Consider the following 21,814-nt stretch of genomic DNA (forward strand, 5'->3'; position numbering starts at 1 on the left):
ACCATGTGTAACATTCCAATCTTGCAGACTTCTCCTGGCATGCGTTTTTGGCATATGAAAACAGGTCAATTGCTTTCTCTATGTAATGCAGAACCTCTCTATAGGATGAGTCCATTGTTGTTGCATTTGCTAATGCTTTCTTTGCCAGTGACATCTGTCCATGACTTGTATTATGTGCCAACGCTACCCTTGACGTCACCAATGATGATAAGCGTGTTTGCCTTCGGTACTGTTCAAACAATAAATCCATGGGACCATCAAAGTTTATGAGCCCAAATTTATGCGGAAAATATTAGGTTTTGTCTGTAATATTGTTATTGTCACTATAGTGTTAATATTTCGCTGGATAGGTACTCTATTTTAATTTTTTTTTTGAATCACAAAGTCTCACCCCAGCATCATAAACAAGTTTAATCCATTAAAGTTTTTTTATCGCTCTGTGAAAAACAAGTTAACTTAAATCTGAGCATAAACCGGTCGATTATGTAATTTTTCAAGTAAATTTGCATAACGAACTGTATTGTTGTATAGTTTATTTATTTACACTCCTAAATACCTCCAGACAAATCATGTACTTAAAGAAAATCAAAACTAAGGCTATATTCGACATACGTCTTCTTACTATCATCTTGTAAATAGATCAAGGTCAATACAAAACATATAGCTTTTGCAAGAAAAGGTCTGATATATAAGGCAACGTAGTTCATTACATACGCAGCTAAAACCAGACACTTCAAGATAGTATCACTATTTACAAATAAAGTAACACAACGATTCTGTGCTCGTGAAAGATTATCGCTACCACTGACGTGCATTGTGTTAATGTTGTATTCCTGTAACATCAAACGCTTCCTCAAAAGTCTGTAACTTTTGTTTCTAAATTGTGCTAATGGAAGTGAGTGGGTTGTGATCAGTGAATACAATAATCAGAGAAGGAGCTGAACAACCATACACATCAAAGTGTAAAAGATACTTAGTTGTATGACTTATATCCCAAATGATCCTAAACGTTTTATCACAGGTTCAAAGGCATAAAGCGTTCCAAATTATTTCTAGTAATGAATGTGCTGATGTGTCGTTAGCCTTGATTGTGCTAATGGGTCAACCCTTTTGATCAACCGAAATCATATAACTTTCAATGTCCTTCACTGAATTCAAAATAATTCCAAAAAAATAATTTAGTCTAAACGTCAATAAGCACTATGCAATTCAAATGAATAATTTCAATAAATAAATCCTCTCAAATTATTATTAAAAACAACTACAAGATTGATTCCACCAGACAGATGTTAAAATAGTAATGAATAATTTTGATGTCAACATTCTCATATAAAAACCAAGGATGTGGGTAATTGTCCCATCAAATTCATAAACACGGTCGTTGCTATACCATTCTAAATTTCTAACAAAAATTAAACATTGACCCAAACATCAGTAAAGAATCTATTTACAATCTATTTACAACTTACAAATAATATCAAATAACGGCAAACCTTCTAGAACCCTCTGAAGTCAAAACGCCCAGTAAATGTGTTTACATATCTTGAATTACAACATTTGCTGTACAATCATGGACAAAAGTTAAACACACAATATAGATATACATCAGTGGATATTAATGACATTAAATGATACTTTTCTTTCTAACGTCACATATGTTCATTAAAGATAAAACAATCTTTTAAGATCATTCATCATGGAAGTAACTGTAAACAAAATAGCTAATCTCTCTCTCTTTCTCTCTCTCTCTCTCTCTCTCTCTCTCTCTCTCTCTCTCTCTCTCATTTCGAATGAGAGGTATGAACCTGTAATAGTTACAGGTATATAAACTGTTTGCCATACATTTTGGCGAATGAAATCTTTTACGAAATAATCCCTTATCTATTCGTACTGCTACCACGCAATAATATACAATGTATCATATATATGCGTACTGCTACCACGCAATAATATACAATGTATGATATCTATGAGTACTGCTACAACGCAATAATATACAATGTATCATATCTATGCGTACTGCTACCACGCAATAATATACAATGTATCAAGCATTCTTTCTAATTAGCATAATGCTAAAAATCTTCGAAAACATTATAGCACAAAAGTTTAACATAGTTTTATTGTAATGAAGAGAGAAAGCTGAAGAAACTTTAGTGTTAGAAAATTATCGACGAACAAAACAAAAGCAGAAGACGAGGATCTGGCACAAAACGAGGATCTGGCACATGACGAGGATCTGGCATTAATGTGACTTAAACCCTCTAACTTATTACCACTATATTCCATTTTAACCCGCCCACATATTATTATTCTGGATGGTACATTTGTGCTATGGATCTTATTGCACCCAGCTTCATAGGTTTTGCTCAAGGGTTAACTCCAAAACTGCAATGCCATGGTACAATCCAGCCAACTAGCGAAACACACTACGTACTGTATCTGGCGAGCAAGATCCACTTTTCGTGGAGCTGTTGCGCAAGAATATACTTTTGGTGAGGTCAAACACTCTTTTATTAATAGTGAAAGATACCATAATAAATATGCCTAAAGATGCATTTAGAACAATGAAAAAATAGGAAAGAACGATTTCGTCCGTCCATACATAAAGAAATCCGAAAATCCACGTAATCCCTGTGAGTGAAGAAAGTTTCACAACAATGACAGCATTATTCCTGTTATGTTTAACATTCTTCTCAACACTGGGTAATGAACGGAGCTTGAAGATAGCCACAAGAAACATAACCAAATTAGAAACAACAACGAAACCAACTGGGAGGGCAAACGTGAATCCGACCATTTTCCCACTAGAGATGTAACAGATTTCTGGACCATAACCTATTTCTACCAACTCTGACTCGACTAAGGCTTTGATGATATTGGTTAGAACAAAAATGCCTGATATAACAATTACACTTATCGTGTACATGACGATGGTTTTTGAAGAGGGGGTCTTTGAGTTTGGTTTGTTCAGCCTAACGAACACTTTAAGCATGTGAAAGGTGCATACGTGCATCCAAAATATTGCCGATAACCAAAAAAAGTGAAGCGACACACCTACAGCTTTACAGATGGAACCTGCTGAAGCAGGAGTGAAAATAAACGCTAGGTACATCGCTTGAGCCATGAACAGATTGATGACAAGTAGCATATTGTTCTTCCCAGGAATTGTCCGCATTTTGGGGAACACTATGTAAACTATAAGGGTCAGTATGAGGCAAAGAAGAGATATGGACGTACAGACTATCGAAAGGATTACATCAGCTCCAAAAGATACATTTCTACGAAACATATCAGTTTTGACAGTCTGAGACGCCATATATACATGTGTACAGATCCTTAAGGCTACACCCTGAGGATTAATTACAACATTGAAATCTGTCATATTGAGATGCAAGTCTAACGTTGCCACATAGACACCATATTCGGTGTAATTCCAATCAAATCGCTCCTCATCTAGTTCTATCATGGTGCATGGGATAAGGACGGGTGGGGTCAGACTTATCTTGGCAGGGCTTTGAGTACACAAACTTTGTTTATCCGATACAACATGTGGGATAAACATGTTGTTGTCAGAAACACTGGGAATTGCATGAGAAATACGGTCCGAGAGTTTAAGAGGATTCTCTTCGAAATTTCTAGGGATCATGTTAGTCGAGTAAATCTTTGACAGATTAGCTGTTATATCATAGACAGGCGCCTCAATATGAATGAGACGCGGTGAAAGTAAGATGTTTGAGTTATTGCCCATTTGGAAGCCGACATTAGAATTGGTGATGTTTTGTATCATTTCGTATACGCGATCAAACTCGTAAAATCCATTCACTTTGAATTTCCACCGTGAAGAAATGAATATTATATTTGAATTTAATATTTCAAAATACCATGTACTATTGTGATCTTCAATAACTGTGAAGTTTTCATAAGTGTGATTTACTTTGTACACTATATCAAGATCACATATACGATAGTTAGAATATGTCCAGTCAGATAACACATATTCCACCCAAATATGAATGTGCTCTGCGACCTCAGTGACCATAGCAACTGGACATCTCTCCATTGGAAAAAGAGCAATTTCAATTTCAAAGAAGGCTCCGTCTAACTGGGTCAAAATATTGACGCATTTGTCTGTGTCGAGTATCTTTGTGGGAGAGCAGTACAACTGTAGGCATTTCATCTGAAATAAACAGTAAAAATAATTTTTTAAAAATTATATACATATAATCAGATATAAATTATATAGCATCATGCTATTAGATAGACTATAGTCTTTTTCAAGTAAACCTCCTTATTACTGAACAGCCAATTTTAATTAATTAGTTATGTTGCATGAATTAAAGGTTATTAGGAATAAAAATAGGTTTAAGAGGGTGGGTGGTTCGGTACAGCCAGATATCACGTACAGTACGTAATAAGTAAAAAGTCATAAATTATAAACTTAAAAACTTAAAAACTCTCCTCTGAATGTTCAGAGAGATCCTGTTGTTTTCGGAAAATGTATTTACATGATCTAAAAATAACCAACAATGTGATATGTATTTTATGCACAATAGATCACATCATTGAGACAGTATTGATCTATTGTTCCCATGTAGTTTCCTTGTCGCATGAACACCAAGCAAAATGCACCCGTAAAACAATGCCATGAAATGAGGGCTGCCATACTGGCCTTCTTCTAGTCAACTCGGTCCCTTGACTGAAATTCAAATTACACTTACACCTGTAACACGATGGCTATCAACATTTCCATATTAAAAGTACAATTGTCGTCGGTACTGATAATAGCAAAGGGAATTCCGAAACATTCCTTAAATAAATACTATACAACGACTTATTTGCTTGTTTACATTTTACTTCTTATCCCCTCTTCTCTCACTGCATTTAGTTCTCTAAGTATTAATCCGCCAAAATTTACATCATCGGGTATCATCAGTCCTTTGATTTTAACACCCGTCTAAAGACAATGAAAAGTACTTGCCATTCAATTTACGTATCCTGGCCAAACCTTATAGTTATGGATAAATGGGATTGATATTGAATTTGCTTGTAAATATGAGAACTAATGTAGTTGTGGTATGCGTTTCTATTTATATGTTGCAAGGCAGGTCCAGCAAAAACAAGAGTGTAAACAAATTAAGAAAAGAACAAATCCTAACAAAATTACAATCTGAACATGTAAGATACATAAGAAGTTGCATACTTTACAATATGCTACTTCATTCACTTTTGTTGGCTGTCACGAATCGTTAAACTAAGTAAAGAACAATAACTTTACTAATGGTAATACATACATACATACATACATACATACATACATACATACATACATGCATGCATACATACATACATACATACATGTATATATATATATATATATATATATATATATATATATATATATTCTACTTTTCTACATTGTGTCGAATAGGCAAAGTATAGGGAAAGAGTTTCTATTACCTTGAGAAATTAGTTATATGAATAATAGTGGTGATTTTTCTCTCTTTTGTGGTGATTTAGTGAAACTTTTCTGTATTTTGTGATAACTAGTTATTTATGTTTTTTGCATGACATTTAACCATTGGTAAATTAATTCTTATCGTGGTATAGTGTAGTCATTTGTAATGGCACGTGGTGCATTAGAGAGAATGATATAATTAGGCAGTTTAATGTGGCTGGTGGTCTTCATATTATATCAAAGTCATACATTTCGTACATTTTGCCTTGAATCCATTACTAGAATACCACGAAAGAGGTTAAAGATTTAAACTCGATTCATTAATTAAAATAGTTATAAAAAAACTGAATTACCAATTGTGGTACAAAAATCAGAAGCATAGCATGCACAGAAGGAAGTGTGAGCAGAGAATATGAAAATATTCAGACTTAATTTTGGGGATAATCATAATGTTTGGGACTAAATATTGTGTCTTTATTATTATTATTATTATTATCGTTATTGTTATTAACAAAATACATAGCGAAATGTGTTATTGTCTTTATTATAAAATGCTACTTATGGCCAACACAGGTTTTTATATCTATTATCTCTTACTGCCAGGGTTGTTCCAGACGTACTAGAATCCATTTTATTTGCAAACAGAATGTGCAGAAAAATATCTCATGTTCATTTTCTTCAAGATCGTTTCAAATACAAATACGACATGCTCTTGCCACTCAATAGATTATTTATAAATAACGGTGATATTACATTTTCACTACATACAGACTCCATATCATCGCACACTGCATCGAAACCTGTGGACATAAAGGTATGGCTTTTTTATTCTTTCATACACTAATATTTAATTTATCGTGTGTGCATTACCTTTTTCCGTGATTGAAAGTAGCGGTTTGGCCTACCTGACCTTTGTCATGCTTTTTTACGATATTTACTCAAATTTGAGTTCAAGACCTAGCCTTGTTTAAGAGTTTGGTGTTTTGGAAGCGAACCTATTGACAATATTTTTGGAGTTTTCCATTAGTTATTCAGAAGATGTTATTGCAACATCTGTCAAGTGGGGATGTATAGGAAGAGGTTTTTGTAAAATAATTGGTTTCATTCCTATCTTAAGATCAGTCTGTGGAATCATTTAAGTTGTGTTCAAATTTAATTTGAGAAGAATCATATATTCGCACTATTCATTGCAATCGCAAAGTACTCATTGAACTTTTGGCCTAAAATACTACTTTCGGATTATTTACAACACATTCAAAGACATTCTGGATTATATCAGTGTGGTACAGAAAGACATTCAAAACTCCTGGTGCATCAAGACATTCATTTGGAACATTCCATACTTTTTGTTTTGTGGTAGAACATTAAGGATTATTTGGAATTTTATTCAGATTCCTCTTAAATGTTCTCTTTGTGGCTTAGATAACCAAATAATATGTTAATGTTACATAAATTGTTGGGAGGATCACCTCTTGACGGATTATTCGGTAGACCGGGAGGGGCATGCCATGCGTGGTGGCTCCTTCACCATTTGATGAGAGCTGTGGGACCAGAAATACGTCATGATCGTCAACTGGGCACCATGACATACACAGAATTGATTATTTTATCATTATTTAGTATCACAAATCAATAATTCGGTACCACTGAGTTAAAATCAGTAACACATATATTCTACTTGTGGACGAAACACTATTTATATTTTTGTACAAATTTCATATTTCAAACCCTTGGTGATAGATCGAAAATTATTCATATTTTTTTATACAAATTCTAAACATTGATCATCCATAGTGAAAGATCCATATATCAATCATACTTGTGTTTTTTAAGTTCCATACGTTGATTTTTGTTTGCTTATTTGTTGAAGTTATATGTTCTGAGTAATTCCAGTTATGAACGATATAATTTCCTTATAACAAATGATTAACTCGGTGTCCATCATTCTGTTAAATCCATTGTTGGACTCTACGCACGAGTAGGGTTTCAGATTCATGCATCGTTTCAAAGTCTGTACACGTGTCTATCACGTCATCTGCTGGTCATAATAACCATAATGAAAGTATATAAAGAAGCATATAATAAATCTATCTACTTACAAGCACAAACATGCATAATAACGGTACAAACTTAAACAATTCTTTTGAGCAGATTTACAAAAACAAAACGAGCATAAATGTGAGGTCAAATTTCAACTATTGATGTTTTTCAATAACAGAAGATTCGACATAAAAAGAGCTAAATAAGATAAATATATCACATGGAAACCAGTATAAAATGTGTGAAGTAAATGTCTAGTTTTGTGTTAGAAGCTGAATAACAAAGCTTATCCTAATAATCAAAGATGGGTTTATCCGCTTTTTTTATTTGTTTTACCTGTAAAGAGAACAAAATTATTTGGACTTAATTCCAAGATGAAGAAACAATATAGAAAATATGCGTAGCTCAAAAAAAACCTATTCAAGAACAGAAAGAACAATATGTACTGAATCCTATATCAGGGAAAGTTATACGTAGAGAAAATAAAAATAATTTGAGTCACGAGAATGTTGTCGCGGGTTAATGAAAATGAAATAATAATAATAATAATAATAATAATAAAAAGAAGAAGAAGAAGAAGACGAAGAAGAAGAAGAACAACAACAACAACAAGAGCAAGAAGCAGATGAAGAAGAAGAAGAAGAAGAAGAAGTAGTAGTAGTAGTAGTAGTAGTAGCATTAGTAATAGGAGTAGCAATAGTAGTAAAAACGAAATTCATGGTAAAGAGTTAAGTGGCATTTAAATGGCTAAAACCTGTTGTAAATATTTTTGCACTGGTCTGAGTGATGTCTGGCTGAAATATTGACAAGACTGAATTGGCATGTTTGTTTTCTCTTAATTTAAATAAGACTATATACCCTACTAATAACTGACAGCCGAATCCACTATCGTTTGTTACGTGTGCTTTACATCGATTTAATTGGTAGCACATGGAAGGACTCTACAAAATGCCCAGACGAGTTTCTGTGGTTTGCAGATTTCATATTGCTTCTATACAGAACGCGGCTCTTGTGGCTATATATTGCTTGTCTGAAGTGAACGGTTTTACCAATATATTGGACGTCACAGGAGACATTCATGAGATAGATTACAATTTGGCTTGACATCCTAAATTCTAATTTTATAGTAAAGCTAACTCCGGTAGCCGAACTTCATAACGATTTGGTCTCATGCGTATGCTTAGAGATTAGGCATCGCTTGTCCTTGCAACTGTACACGTATGCATTTGTGATCATGTCCGAAGTTAGCCTGGTACGTACCAGATTTACCATGCTACTTTTAGGTCCACGATAATGAGCCATAGCAACGTTTGGAAATATGTCCTTAAAACATTCGAAAAAGCCGAGCCAGTGCTTGCGGTGATAAGAAACTATGAATGGGTGCGTTTCTTTGTTTAGTTGGTTTTTTTTTTTTTTAAGATGGCATTTCTATCGAGTGTACTTCTTTTATTCATTTCCTCTGCAGTGAATTTTGTTTTGTTCTCTCTCTCTCTCTGTCTCTCTCCCACCCCTATCTACCCACCCACTCACAATCATATGGCGAATAACTGTCCTTTCAAGTGCACTGAATCCGACAAGGGATCGCGTGTGTCAGAGATTGATTTAGATGGTTTATTACTAGTCCTAGCGCTTTCGACTCTAAATGGGTCTTTTTCAAAGGCAAACACAAAACAGACAAAACTAACAATAAACACAAAAAGCGTTGAAATTATAAAATATAATTATAAATTATAAAAGATTACGAAAGTTTTAACATGTTTTATGTTTCGAGAGAGAGATCCGCAAATCTATGAAAAATATCAGCATCTGTTGTTTATTTAAAACGGTGTAACTGTCAATTATGTCCCGGTTAAATCATTGTTTTAACTATAACATATAGGTGAGTGAGTGACTATTGAACAAAATGAAAATAAAAAATATTTAAATGTAAATGTGCTGGATGTAAAAAAGATGATAAATTGTTCGTGGTTGTCTTTTTCTAGTCATCTTGAATTAAGTAACTTGGTTTCAATGTATAAAAGTGGCGTATCCAGTAAGATAACTTTTGTTTTTGGTCTCCGAACTGCAAATTTGGGTTGTGAGCATTTGTAATTAGTGTTACATTATTAAAAGTGTAGCCAGGGGAAGATATATGTTCTACAACTGGGCTTCTGTTTAGCTTCTTTGCCATCCAATAAGATCTACTAAGATTTGTCATTTGTGTAGCTTTTCAGTTTCTCCGACATACTGAAGGCTACAGATCTTACATGTGATGTGATAAATTACATTCTCTGTTTTGCACGTTTGCTTTTGACCATTTATCTTCGGTTTTTAGCTCGTTGCTGTGCTAAAGCATGTACCGGTCTCTATTATATCAAACAGAACCAATATCAAATTTGTAATGACATGTTTTCATTGTATCCTAATAATAGACCAAAGTTTGTTTAGTCATATTGGCAGATAAAATTTACCAAGGCCAATACCAATATGAAATCGCTTGATTAGTGAGGATCTTTGAAATAGCGACACACTGAGGCAATGATAGATTGATAGATAAAGTAAAAGCATTAGAAGATACCAAATTAGGGACATGCAATAACATTCAAGCTTGTGTACTATGACAGGAATCTTATGGTTAATTGTTAATGTCCACCTGTGTACGTTGTAAAATAATAAACTGATGTAAATGATATTTTCTCATGCAAATGCACAAAGAGAGGCATCAAAGAGTAGATCTGAAAAATATGGCTGTCCTCTTTTAGCATAGCTTATTGGTTTTTGAAGTTGCAGCTGTTCTATTTCCTTTGACACGGAAAGACGAAAATGAGACAATTGGAACAGTACAATTTGTAGGATTTTATGCATAAATGCGCGAAAAATAACGATTATAACGTCATGATGTTGAAGTTGTTTTGTAATAATTTTAATATAATTAGATTTTTAATGCTGTCGGGCATTTCTGCGCAACTAAGGTTTCCGTTCACCAATTTTGAAGTAAAACGCACACCGAATTCGACCGATTTACAAAAATAAACTACTGCAGTGTTTACCATTTGAATAGAGGCAATCGTCACCAGAATATTCTGTTCAAAATAATATTAATTTTGGACACAAGAGATACCACCCCTGTGTTTTCATGACTCTGCGCATAGCTTTGAAAAGATGTAATGTTTATTAATCGGACTATGAAAATAAAATACCTTACTTTTGACTGTTTCTGTCAGCATTCCGGTCGAGTAATTTGGTTAGGTTTATAGCTGGTTTTATAAAACTCAACGTAACAATGCCAATATATCTAAAGAGATATTAAGCAAACTAAAATGATCTTGTAAAATAATTTTTAGTAAATTTCAAGATTTTTAAAAAGATAACATATTATGTTGAAGAGAACCAACAATGAATGTGATGTATTATGTTGGCAACGTTTCATTTTGTGGGAAAATATTACTAAAGAATTTAGAAACAGACTATAGGTCGCGTAATTTCTTGAGAATCCCGTTCTAGCGGCAAGTTGACATTTTGGATAGCAGAGGAATTTGTATGTGTGGGACAGCTTCTTGAAAAATTGGAAACTTGGATTAAAATGCAGTATTGTTTTAAGGTATACATTTCCATCTTTTATGTAATGTACTTATTTGTATAATTCTAAAAGATACATAGTAAATAGGATTTTCTGGGTTACAAGTTCAAGAAGGTCATGGAGTGGGTCTACATGTTGACATTTAGAAATCACATTTTCACGTGCAGTTAGCGTAGGAATGTGAGATATTTTTCTACACTTTATGACTATCACTTCCTTAATAAAAGGATGATCGTTCTTTCTTGATACAAATTAAATATTCGACCAAAAATAACGCGTGATCATGTTTCCAGAAAAGGGGATTGTTGAGCAGAATTACATGACCGCGCAGAATTGGCTGACATGGTGGATATATATATATATATATATATATATATATATATATATATATATATATATATATATATATATATATATATATATATGGATATATATATTTCAGAGTCATAGCAACTAAAATAGCAGCTATGTTCGAGTAAACGGAGATTGCGACGGATACAGAGGAGCAGGTGCTATACAGAGTAAGTTGCGACTTATAAAATAAAACGAAAAAAGAGCAGAAGTAGTTATAGTAGTAGTAGTAGTAACAATCATTATAGTAAAATCTATGTAACTTTACACATAATGGTGAATATTAAGTACAAATTGTGTAAATTCTGCCATGTTGCTTCATAGTCTATGAACTTACCAAGTATGGATCAAAAACCATTTCAGTAGGGCATTGATTCGATTTTGGAGGTTCCCGTTCCAGTCTTCGGACGTTTAATAGGACAGAAAATGAAACATCCTCTTGTACCAAATAAAAATTATAAAAGCACACGGGGCTGTTCTTTAACATCGTGACGTTATTGCAAATCATGCAGAATACATTTTTATATTTAGAATCAAATGACGAACCAAGAGAGGAATGACACAGCTTTTCGATGACCTCATCATATTGGTACCAAGATCCGCTCTGGTTACAATAAGAAATAAGTGGAGTACATTTCGTTTGTGTATAATTTGACAGTTCTTGTGGCCGAAAAATGATGTTATATTCCTTTGTGTTGATGGCATCTACTATACTTTGTTTAAGGGAGGATCCGAAGAGGAAACTGTTGCTACAATCCAAGGATACATTCCAAGCGAGTAGATCCTCTTGAGCAACGCCATGACACGAAGCACAAAATTTGTTTCGATAGTTAAGTCTGTATTTAGTATCTGTAACTGGTGTTACGTTCAAAAATTCAAACTCCTCTGACATCACGAAAGTATTGTCTGATGTTCTACACGCCTTCCTCTCTTCCAGGTCACATCCAAGGGGACAGTCAGAGATGAAGTAATATCCAGAATCTTTACGTGTGCTTTTTTTAGATGGATGTAATGACGGGTAGTGACATTTTAACTCGCTTCCGTCAGCTCTAGCAACTTCGTCAAAATCTACGACAACATTAGGGCAACAATCTCCCTCTCTCGCACATTCCACTTTGCAACTACATTCATCACAGCAAGGAGAAACTCCATATGGAATTTTTAGACCCATTGAAAAATTGCAAATATGATTGAAAGGACAATGATAAAGGTGAATTTCTGTAGCCCTTCTGATAATTTGATCTTCAATGGCGTTAAGATATGCCAAGGTCCTTTCTTCTTTGAGAATTCTTTCCACCTCCAGGAAGGTAATTTCCCTTTGATTAAAAGCGTATAAATCAGGTTTTTTTAAAAACACATTTGTAGTTGAAGCAAAATTATTGTTATCTTGGTCGGGATAAATTGTGTTTTGTGTAACTGCAGTAGACGTGTCTTCACTTGAAATACATACATACCTTTTCGCCGTATGCAGAAGTGTTGCAACGGCTATTAATAACATAGTTGAAAACATCATCATCTTTTGCTGTGCTGTGGCTAATCTATGTATTTCAAAATTAGATTAATCCTTATTTCCTAGATTATATATTTAATACCATTTCTTGTCTTTAATAATTGTAAGTCCGAGTTGGAGGGTCAACAAGATATACCTGAAATTATACAAGTTGCATTTGATTTAGAAAAACACCAGGCAAGGCTATGCTCCTACATTTAAAGACGTCAAGCCTTAGTGAAGAAAAGACTACTTCATGCTGTGAAATTCAAAGCTGTTTACATAATACACCTAGTCTTTTTTGTTTTCGTTTTTACATTAAAAAAACAATATCTTATAATCTGAAACAAAGTGCACAATATCGCATAAATAATTACTATTCAATTAGTCTGAAGCAAATGTTAATTAACCTTTTCCTTCTAAAACAACACAAAATTTTCCAGAATATTTTGAATGTTAATGTAGATTCACTGCACCATTGGAGTGTATTCGTTTAGAATATTCGTACCTGGAAGTCATGGCCCGTGGAAAGAAAATATCAAGTTTATATTGATTTAATTATCTTAATGTTGCCAACGTGGGGTAAATGTTTGAAATTTTTATAGAATCGCCATTTTTCAACTATACATCACCAATTGTCAGCAAATCGTTAAAAATCAAACAGATTCCTAACCTATCGCATCTTGGAGTAAAACATTAACAGCTTGATGATATCACAGTATCTATAAAAGCTCGATGATATCACGGCATCTATAGTATGACACTCTTAAAAATAAGAAATCAACTTCTGACTGAAGATTACACAAAAATGTTTAAGGATTTATTCCTAATTGTCCGGTTTTGCCTGTTTGATCACCCTTGACTGCCCATTAAATTGAAAACTTGCGAAACGTACAGGAAATTTTTTAATCGTTTTAAGTTTACTTGAGATGGCATATAAGCATAAACTCTGGAAAGTGTATTTTTGCAGTTTTCAAATTAAATATTTTGTTCTTATGGTAACATCATTTTTGTTTGCTTCTTCACAAAACTGATTTTCATTTCGGAATGAACAGTCAATAACAGAGATTACCCAGTCCAATAATGACAAATCTGTGTTTTCTATCCGTGTACTAGTGCCCTGTTTAAGAAACAGCCCTACGATTCCACGCGTGCCATGGTATGGTAGCCACAGGTGTCAGTCAATCACATATTTTCCGTGTAATGTAAATGTTAAATCTACTTGGAAACACCCGTGCGTGTTTGTTCAAAAGTGTTTGTCTATAAACTTCGGAATTATAAGGCAAAATACTTTGCCAAAACCTTAAAATTTATGGGAACGAATTACAAGTAGTATATCCAAAATTAAATTTAAAAAGTCTAGTCACCTCATAATTGTATGGATATTCATACTGTGGGGAATATTAAATTGTATAGCCAGTCAAGAGTCATCAAATGGACCGTATATGGTTGCCTTTATGTGCATACTGACAAAATTATTTTAAAAAAATATTAACTACGATTTATACACAAGTTTCTATTCTTGTATTGCTTTCTGAGCGGACCGCTCCGGTGGCCTAGTTGTTAGAGCGGATGAGAGAGGTCGCGGGTTCGAACCCCGGCCGAGTCATAGCAAAGACTTATAAAAATGGTAATGACAACTGCCTAGCTAAGCACTCAGCATTAAACACTTCTAGATCGGACGTCATCATCACAGTTCAGCCTCTGGGACTGGCCCAGATCTAAAATTAGTAATGTGTTAGGATCACCCCATGTCAGTAGAATATTAGAATAAGGGGTATAGTAAGGCTGTGATCGATCACCTTGGACAGTTTTTGCAGCAGTCCAGCTCTGAGATGGGAAATATGCTGGAACCACCCCATTACGACTTTACGATCACCCATGGTCAGTAGAATATTATAATAAGGGGTATAAATTATAATAAGGTTGGAATTAGCCATCGCTAGGCAAAGAGTTACCACTGGGTTGTAGCTAAATTTACTTTTCTTCAAGTGAGCAGTCCCAGAGAGAAGACAGATTTTTTTTCTGTTTTTATATTTGTTGGGGAAAATTGTTCAATTTCGAGTGCAACTATTAGGATGTCAATGTGTCAGAATATTTAGAATAAGATAATATCGTTTACATGATTATTATATTCTAGTTCTGGTCTTGAGTTGTGTATAAAACGTAAATTTATTTAATTTTATTAGGCTAAAAATTATTTCAATATTACCAGCCACTAAAATAATGAAACTTGTCAAGTGAAATATGTAAACAGTAGTTTAAAATGCGTCTAAACTAAACAAACATGTTTAGATAAATCGCTGAAAAAAGTGACCTCATTCTGACCTCCGTTTACTGTATGAGTATTATTTACAATCGTCAATCTTAAAACACTATTTCTAATGAAAGAGGGAAGGAGACAACCAGAAATTTCTTACCGTACAGGGTCACTCGAAAATATGCTATCTTTAAAATAAGATGCTGTATGAAAGTAAGATTCGGATATCTCGACTTATTTTCGATATTTTAGGATATTTAAACTATTACGCAATATTTCATGGACTGTTTAATTTTCCACACCTTTGGGAAAAGTAGAGGCAGCGAAGTTTTACACTTACGCAGTTTTACTTAGCACGACTTTACATTATACGTTGAACTTGTGATAATTTTACCACCTTCTATCCAAATTTTGCACATTTTTAATATACTGTCAAAATTAAAGATTTGCCATCTGAACTACAAATCTGCTTTCTAATAATCGCCTAAGATAACAATAAATATTCATCTTAATAAGTAATACGTCTTGCAAAGTCTATTTCAGGTGCCTTTCATATTTATATCCATACACGGTTATGAGCATGTTGACTCGTGCATTTAACCGGATGATTGTACGTCTTCCATTTAACTTAACAAAAACTACTTATATTCACACAGCAAGGTACAACAACTTGTGGCATGATCACGACCCCATTTTAGCTAAACAGTCTGCTTCGCATCATCGCCAGTAAATAGGCTCAGCAGTACATTAAGTAATATCAAGCTTGTTCGGTAACGCATGACACGACTCGTTTGAAACGTGTGGCTTTTCAATCTTTTGTTTTGCTTTCATCTCCCTGTCTATGTCTGTCTCTCATATATATATATATATATATATATATATATATATATATATATATATATATATATATATATATATATATATATATATATCATCATCATCATCATCATCATCATCATCATCATTGGCGACTCGGTCTCGAAAGACCATGCGAATAGCGCCCTTGGAGTGTTGTCTGTCTCTGTTGGCAACGTCTGCTGTGGCTGTGCAGGCCTATACGTGAGTGACAGTCCCTACTGCAGTTGGTGCAGACATACTGGGAAGTCTGCGTTACTGTGGTTGTTGTTGCGTTCTTCTTTCTCTTACGTTTCTCTGCCGCCAACTGGCCTCTCCTCGCATCAGCGACTGATATGCCATTGTTTACCATCAGTCTCCAGGTGCCTCGGTCCTCAGCCAGCTCTTCCCAGCCATCGGGTGAAATGTTGCATGCCTTCATGTCCCTCTTGCACACATCTTTGAAACGGAGTGAGGGGCGTCCGACTCTTCTCATGCCAGTGGCCAGCTGTCCATATAAGATGTCCTTTGGCAGCCTTCCATCCTCCATGCGTCGGACATGACCCAGCCATCGAAGGCGGCGTTTAATTAGCAGGGAGTACATGCTGGGGGTACTTGCACGCTGCAGGATCTCGCTGTGTGGAACACGGTCTTGCCAGCTGATTTTCAGGATGCGTTTTAGGCACCGTATATGGAAGGAGTTGAGCCGGCGTTCTTGTCTCATGTAGGTACTCCACGTCTCACTTCCGTATAGAAGGGTGCTGAGAACGCAGGCCTGGTAGACTCGGACCTTGGTGTGCTCTGTCAGCGCGTTGTTTTCCCAAACCCTCTTTGTTAATCGAGCCATGATGGTGTTTGCCTTTCCAAGCCTTCTGTCCAGCTCCATGTCAATCGAGAGAGTGTTGCTGATGGTTGACCCTAGGTAGGTAAAGTTGTTGACTGCTTCCAGGGTGACACCGCTGATTTTGATTGAAGGGGCAATGGTGGTATCTTGCACACTGACATTTGTTTTTTCCAAGCTGATTGTGAGACCAAACTGCGTGCAGGCAACAGCAAAACGGTCTCCCAGTCTCTGGAGGGCTTCCTCGGTGTGGGCCACAAGAGCTGCGTCATCTGCAAAAAGCATCTCCCTGATGAGCACAGCTCTCACTTTGGTCTTAGAGCGCAGTCGTGCCAGGTTGAACAGCCTCCCATCAGACCTGGTGTGTAGATATATGCCATCCGTGGACGTGTCGAAGGCGTAGGACAGGAGCAGGGAGAAGAAGATCCCAAAAAGTGTTGGTGCCAGCACACAGCCCTGCTTCACACCACTGTTAATTGGGAAGGAAGTTGAGGATGATCCATCATACAGGACTGTTCCCTTCATATCTGCATGGAAAGAGATTATCATGCTGAGGAGTTTTGGGGGGCAACCGATCTTACTCAGAAGTTCAGAAAGGCCCTTCCTGCTGACCAAGTCAAAGGCCTTGGTGAGGTCGATGAACATCATGTAGAGTGGTTGACCTTGCTCTCTGCTCTTCTCTTGGAGTTGTCGTAGGGAGAAGATCATGTCTGTCGTCGACCTGCCTGCTCTGAAGCCGCACTGTGATTCCGGGTACACACGGTCTGCCAGCAACTGCAGCCTGTTGAGTATGATGCGGGCATACACTTTACCAACAATACTCAAGAGCGAGATCCCTCTGTAATTATTACAGTCACTGCGGTCGCCCTTGTTTTTGTAAAGGGTCACAATTGTGGCATCACGCATGTCTTGAGGGACTACTCCTTCCTCCCAGCAGCGGCAAAGTAGGTCGTGCAGTGGTTTAATCAATGCTGGTTTTCCACGTTTGATAGCTTCGGGCGGGATGCTGTCACTACCTGGTGCTTTGTCGTTTGGAAGGCAGTCGATTGCTTTGCTGAGCTCCTCTAAGGTTGGCACTTTGTCGAGCTCTTCCATGGTGGGCAGATTCTTTATGCTGCTGAGGGCTGCATCAGTGACTGACGTTTCTCGGGAGTATAGTTCTGAGTAGTGCTCCACCCATCTGGCCATCTGTTGCCCACGGTCTGTGATCTTCTCTCCCATCAGAGATTTCAGGGGAGCGACCCCTTTCACTGTAGGGCCTAGAGCCTTCTTGATGCCACTGTACATGCCTTGGATGTGTCCGGACTCGGCACTGCGCTGGATTCCTTCACACAGTTGTTGCCAGTACTCGTTCGCACACTGTCTAGCAATGCGTTGGGTGTTACTTCGGGCACTTCTGAGAGCAGCAAGCGTCCGTTCATTAGGGCATTTTTTGTAAGTTATGAAGGCTTTTCGTTTCTCCTCGATTTGTGGTTCCATCCTTGATAGGTGTGCATTGAACCAGTCCTGGCTGGGTCGTTCCTTCTTGCCAAACGTTGACATAGCTGTACTGTAGATGGCACCCTTCATGGCGTTCCACTTGGCTGTAGCGTCATACTCAGGCAGGTCCTGGAGAGCCTTGTTCAGGGCAGACACATACTCCTCCACCTTGGCAGGGAATGACACCTGTGCAGTGTTTATGCGAGGACGTCCTTTTGGTTTTGAGCGGTGTAGCGCGTGTGGCTGTAGTCGCACTCTGCTGCTCACAAGGGCATGGTCGGAGTCACAGTCTGCACTGTGGTAGGCTCTGGTGGAGAGGACGCTGTTAAGAGCAGAGCGCCTGGTGATGACCAAGTCGAGTTGGTGCCAGTGATGAGATCTGGGGTGTTTCCATGACACTTTGTGTTGTGGCTTACACTTGAAGAAGGTGTTTGTGATGCACAGGCCATGGTAGGTGCATAGCTCCAGCAGTCTCTGGCCGTTTTCGTTGGTCTTTCCAGTGCCATGATATCCGAGGCAGGTAGGCCAGGACTCATGGTCCGCACCTACTCTGGCATTAAAGTCGCCGAGGAGGAATAGTGGTTCATTTTTGGGGCATCCTTTGATCTGTTTGTCCAGCTGCCCATAGAACTGATCCTTCACGTCTTCTGATGACGTGAGGGTTGGGGCGTAGACACTGATGATGTTGACAGGACCTGAAGTAGTGGTGAGGAGGATGGACAAGAGACGCTCAGTGCCCCCTGTGGGAGGTTCAACCGAGGCCAGGAGATTGTTTTTGATGGCAAAGCCCACTCCGTGCTGACGGGGCTCCTCAGGTTCTCGACCCTTCCAGAAGAAGGTGTAGTTTTCCTCTCTGAGGGAGCCACTAGAGGCGAGCCTGGTTTCCTGGAGGGCAGCTATGCTGATATTTAGTCTGGTGAGTTCTCTATCGATGATGGCCGTCTTTCTGGTGTCGTCCACTTCTCTGAGGTCGTCGGAGATGCCTGTACACATGGTGCGCACATTCCAGCTTGCAAATCGAAGAGCTGGAGTCTTCTTTATTGGTTTCTTGTTTCTTTTGTCTGGTGTGGAATTACCGTCTGCTTGTCATGCTGAACAACACACTGAGCTCCAGACACCCACTGGAGCAGGCAGACGATGGCGGGTCAACACCTTATTGACCGGGGGCTGCCCGGCTTGAGGCGGGCGATAGTTGGCCAGTGGGACACGATGATCCCTCCCACCGTCAAAGCTGACCCGTGGCGCCCCTTCCCTACGCCAATCGGGTGGGACTTATAACCCGTAAACTGTCAGCTTCCGTGTTGTTTCCTCACTCAGTAGCGAGACTGGAGTGTCCTCTCCAGGGCGCAAGCCTGGGCGTGGAGTATGGAGATCCTGGGCTGCCCAGACGTCAGGATCCCCCTCTCGTCCTTGCTGGTGGGGTCCAAAGGAATGCTGAGCATGACATTTGGCACCAGTTTGGATGCAGGAGCTGCCGGAAAGAGGTCGTAGTCGACCCCCAGCCGCCTTAGGGGCTCCACTCCTGATTTTCTGTCTGGGTTTACTCCCATAGCCTTTCCTTCTCCCGAAGATATCCACAAGGCAGTGGAGCCATAATCCAATGGATGGGACTTGGTTGGTTTTGAATCAGAGTTTCCTTCTCCTAGATGAACTGCCTGACAAGGCTAACGAGCTTCATCTGCCCGGGTTTGGGGTCAGAGTTTCCCTTCTCTTAGACTGGTTGCCTGCCAAGGCTAATGAGCCCAGTCTGCCCACCCAGTTATACCGCCGGGTACTCGGTCGCGCCACACAGCAGGCTCTGTTAAAAACAGGGGGCACCGCATGAAGGTGCTGCTGTGGACACAATAGTGTAAGAGAGGCCATATGCAAGTAACCTCCTGCCCCGCAGAGCGAGACTGTGGTCCTGCGGCGATCACTACACCTGGGAAGGAGAGGCTATGAGAGACGCTTCACTTTCCTTTGGCAAGCGGGACGTCAGGCCCAGGCCACGCACCCCCCATATATATATATATATATATATATATATATATATATATATATATATATATATATATATATAGAGAGAGAGAGAGAGAGAGAGAGAGAGAGAGAGCAGACAGACAGACAGACAGAGACAGACAGAGAGAGACAGATTTCATCGACACCGATCTGAAAACCAATGACTGCTAATAGTTTGCTCCTTCTATATCACCTGCATATCACCTGAAAGGGATTATTATTTCGGAAACATTCTATTTCAGGCTTTTATTCTGTAAATAAGTGAAATTTTTATAGTATATAAAATTAAATCCTTATATTATAACGTATACTGGGTATTTAGTTGCAGATAATGTGAAATCAGGAGTGCTAGTACCACGATACATTCCAAATTGTCCCATTATTAATACTTTGTCTGGAAACTGTAATTTATTTGTTTAAATAATTTGTCACTCATACAGCAAGTTTAAATTGTAAAAGAGTTTCACCGCAAAACGTTTAGTCACTTTGTTTGAAATAAATATTTTGCTGATATTCAACACTTGATTAAATAGTAATTTAAGTTTTAAAATTTTAAGAGAATCAATGAGTGAAAAATGTTGCCCGTTACAGACCAGGTTTGAATTCGCTAAATCTCGACCTTGTTCTTTAAAGAAACAAAATCCTTCAATAGTAGACCAGGACATGTTTATGCCAAAACTGGTGAGGCGTGTCGTGTTTCCAGTGCGTTTAGAGCAAGAGACCGTGATTCTATACAAATTTACCTTTAGAATATGAAAGTACATTACAGAAAACGAAACCTTTAAAAAGGGTGTGTTCGTGCGTGCGTGTTTGTGTGTGTGTGTGTGTGTGTGTGTGTGTGTGTGTGTGTGTGAGAGAGAGAGAGAGAGAGATTGAGATTTAAATTGACGATAACAAGGATGACATACCTGAATGAATCTGCGTTAACAGTCCTTACTTTCACTCATAACGAGGACGCGTTAAAAAGTCATAAGACTCTTTGGTTCTGACTTAAACATTCTCCCAAGTGTAGTGTCAAAGTAACCAGACGCTTAAGTTCGCGATGACACATTGTACAAACGGTAACTTTTGTCCCAGATTGACGCCAGATTAAAATGTCCTTCGAGCAATACATTACATATGTTTTATTCTCCATATCTTTCTGCTTGAATGCCTCTAAATACACCCATCCATCTGAGTGTCTGCTTCACATCGATGCTTGACAGTAATCTCCCAGTCGAGTCGCCTCAAGCATTATTTTTCAAATATCCTCTGACTAAACAAACTTATTAGAAAAATGCCTGTTAAATGAAGTCAACAGACAGCTACTAACCATATCAATCCGTTATTTAACAAAGTCATGAATCCAAGCAAACCGAAATAACTAGTCTTGTCCCTTTGACAACCAATTGGTATCATCCAGTTCTAATTTGAAATATATTTTTTTTTACAGCACGTAATATTCGTCTGAATTAGGGAAATAAAATCATTGCAATCTGACACCCGATTACAATTCTATCATAAAT

General features: G+C 37.5%; 1 protein-coding gene across 1 annotated transcript; it reads right to left on the reverse strand.

Annotated features, from left to right (window-relative positions):
* Positions 1 to 518: 518 nt before the first annotated feature.
* LOC149795746 (uncharacterized) lies at positions 519 to 21,762 on the reverse strand. Its single transcript, XM_089965659.1, has 3 exons — positions 21,218 to 21,762; positions 11,746 to 13,054; positions 519 to 4,180 (listed from the first exon to the last, which is right to left on the reverse strand). Exons 2-3 carry the CDS (start codon positions 12,922 to 12,924, stop codon positions 2,417 to 2,419), a joined length of 2,943 nt encoding a protein of 980 aa, XP_089821785.1. The 5' UTR covers positions 12,925 to 13,054; positions 21,218 to 21,762; the 3' UTR covers positions 519 to 2,416.
* Positions 21,763 to 21,814: the final 52 nt, after the last annotated feature.

Source organism: Sinohyriopsis cumingii, chromosome 7 (genome assembly GCF_028554795.1).
Source record: "Sinohyriopsis cumingii isolate HCF-2022 chromosome 7, ASM2855479v2, whole genome shotgun sequence".
Classification (NCBI taxonomy): domain Eukaryota; kingdom Metazoa; phylum Mollusca; class Bivalvia; order Unionida; family Unionidae; genus Sinohyriopsis; species Sinohyriopsis cumingii.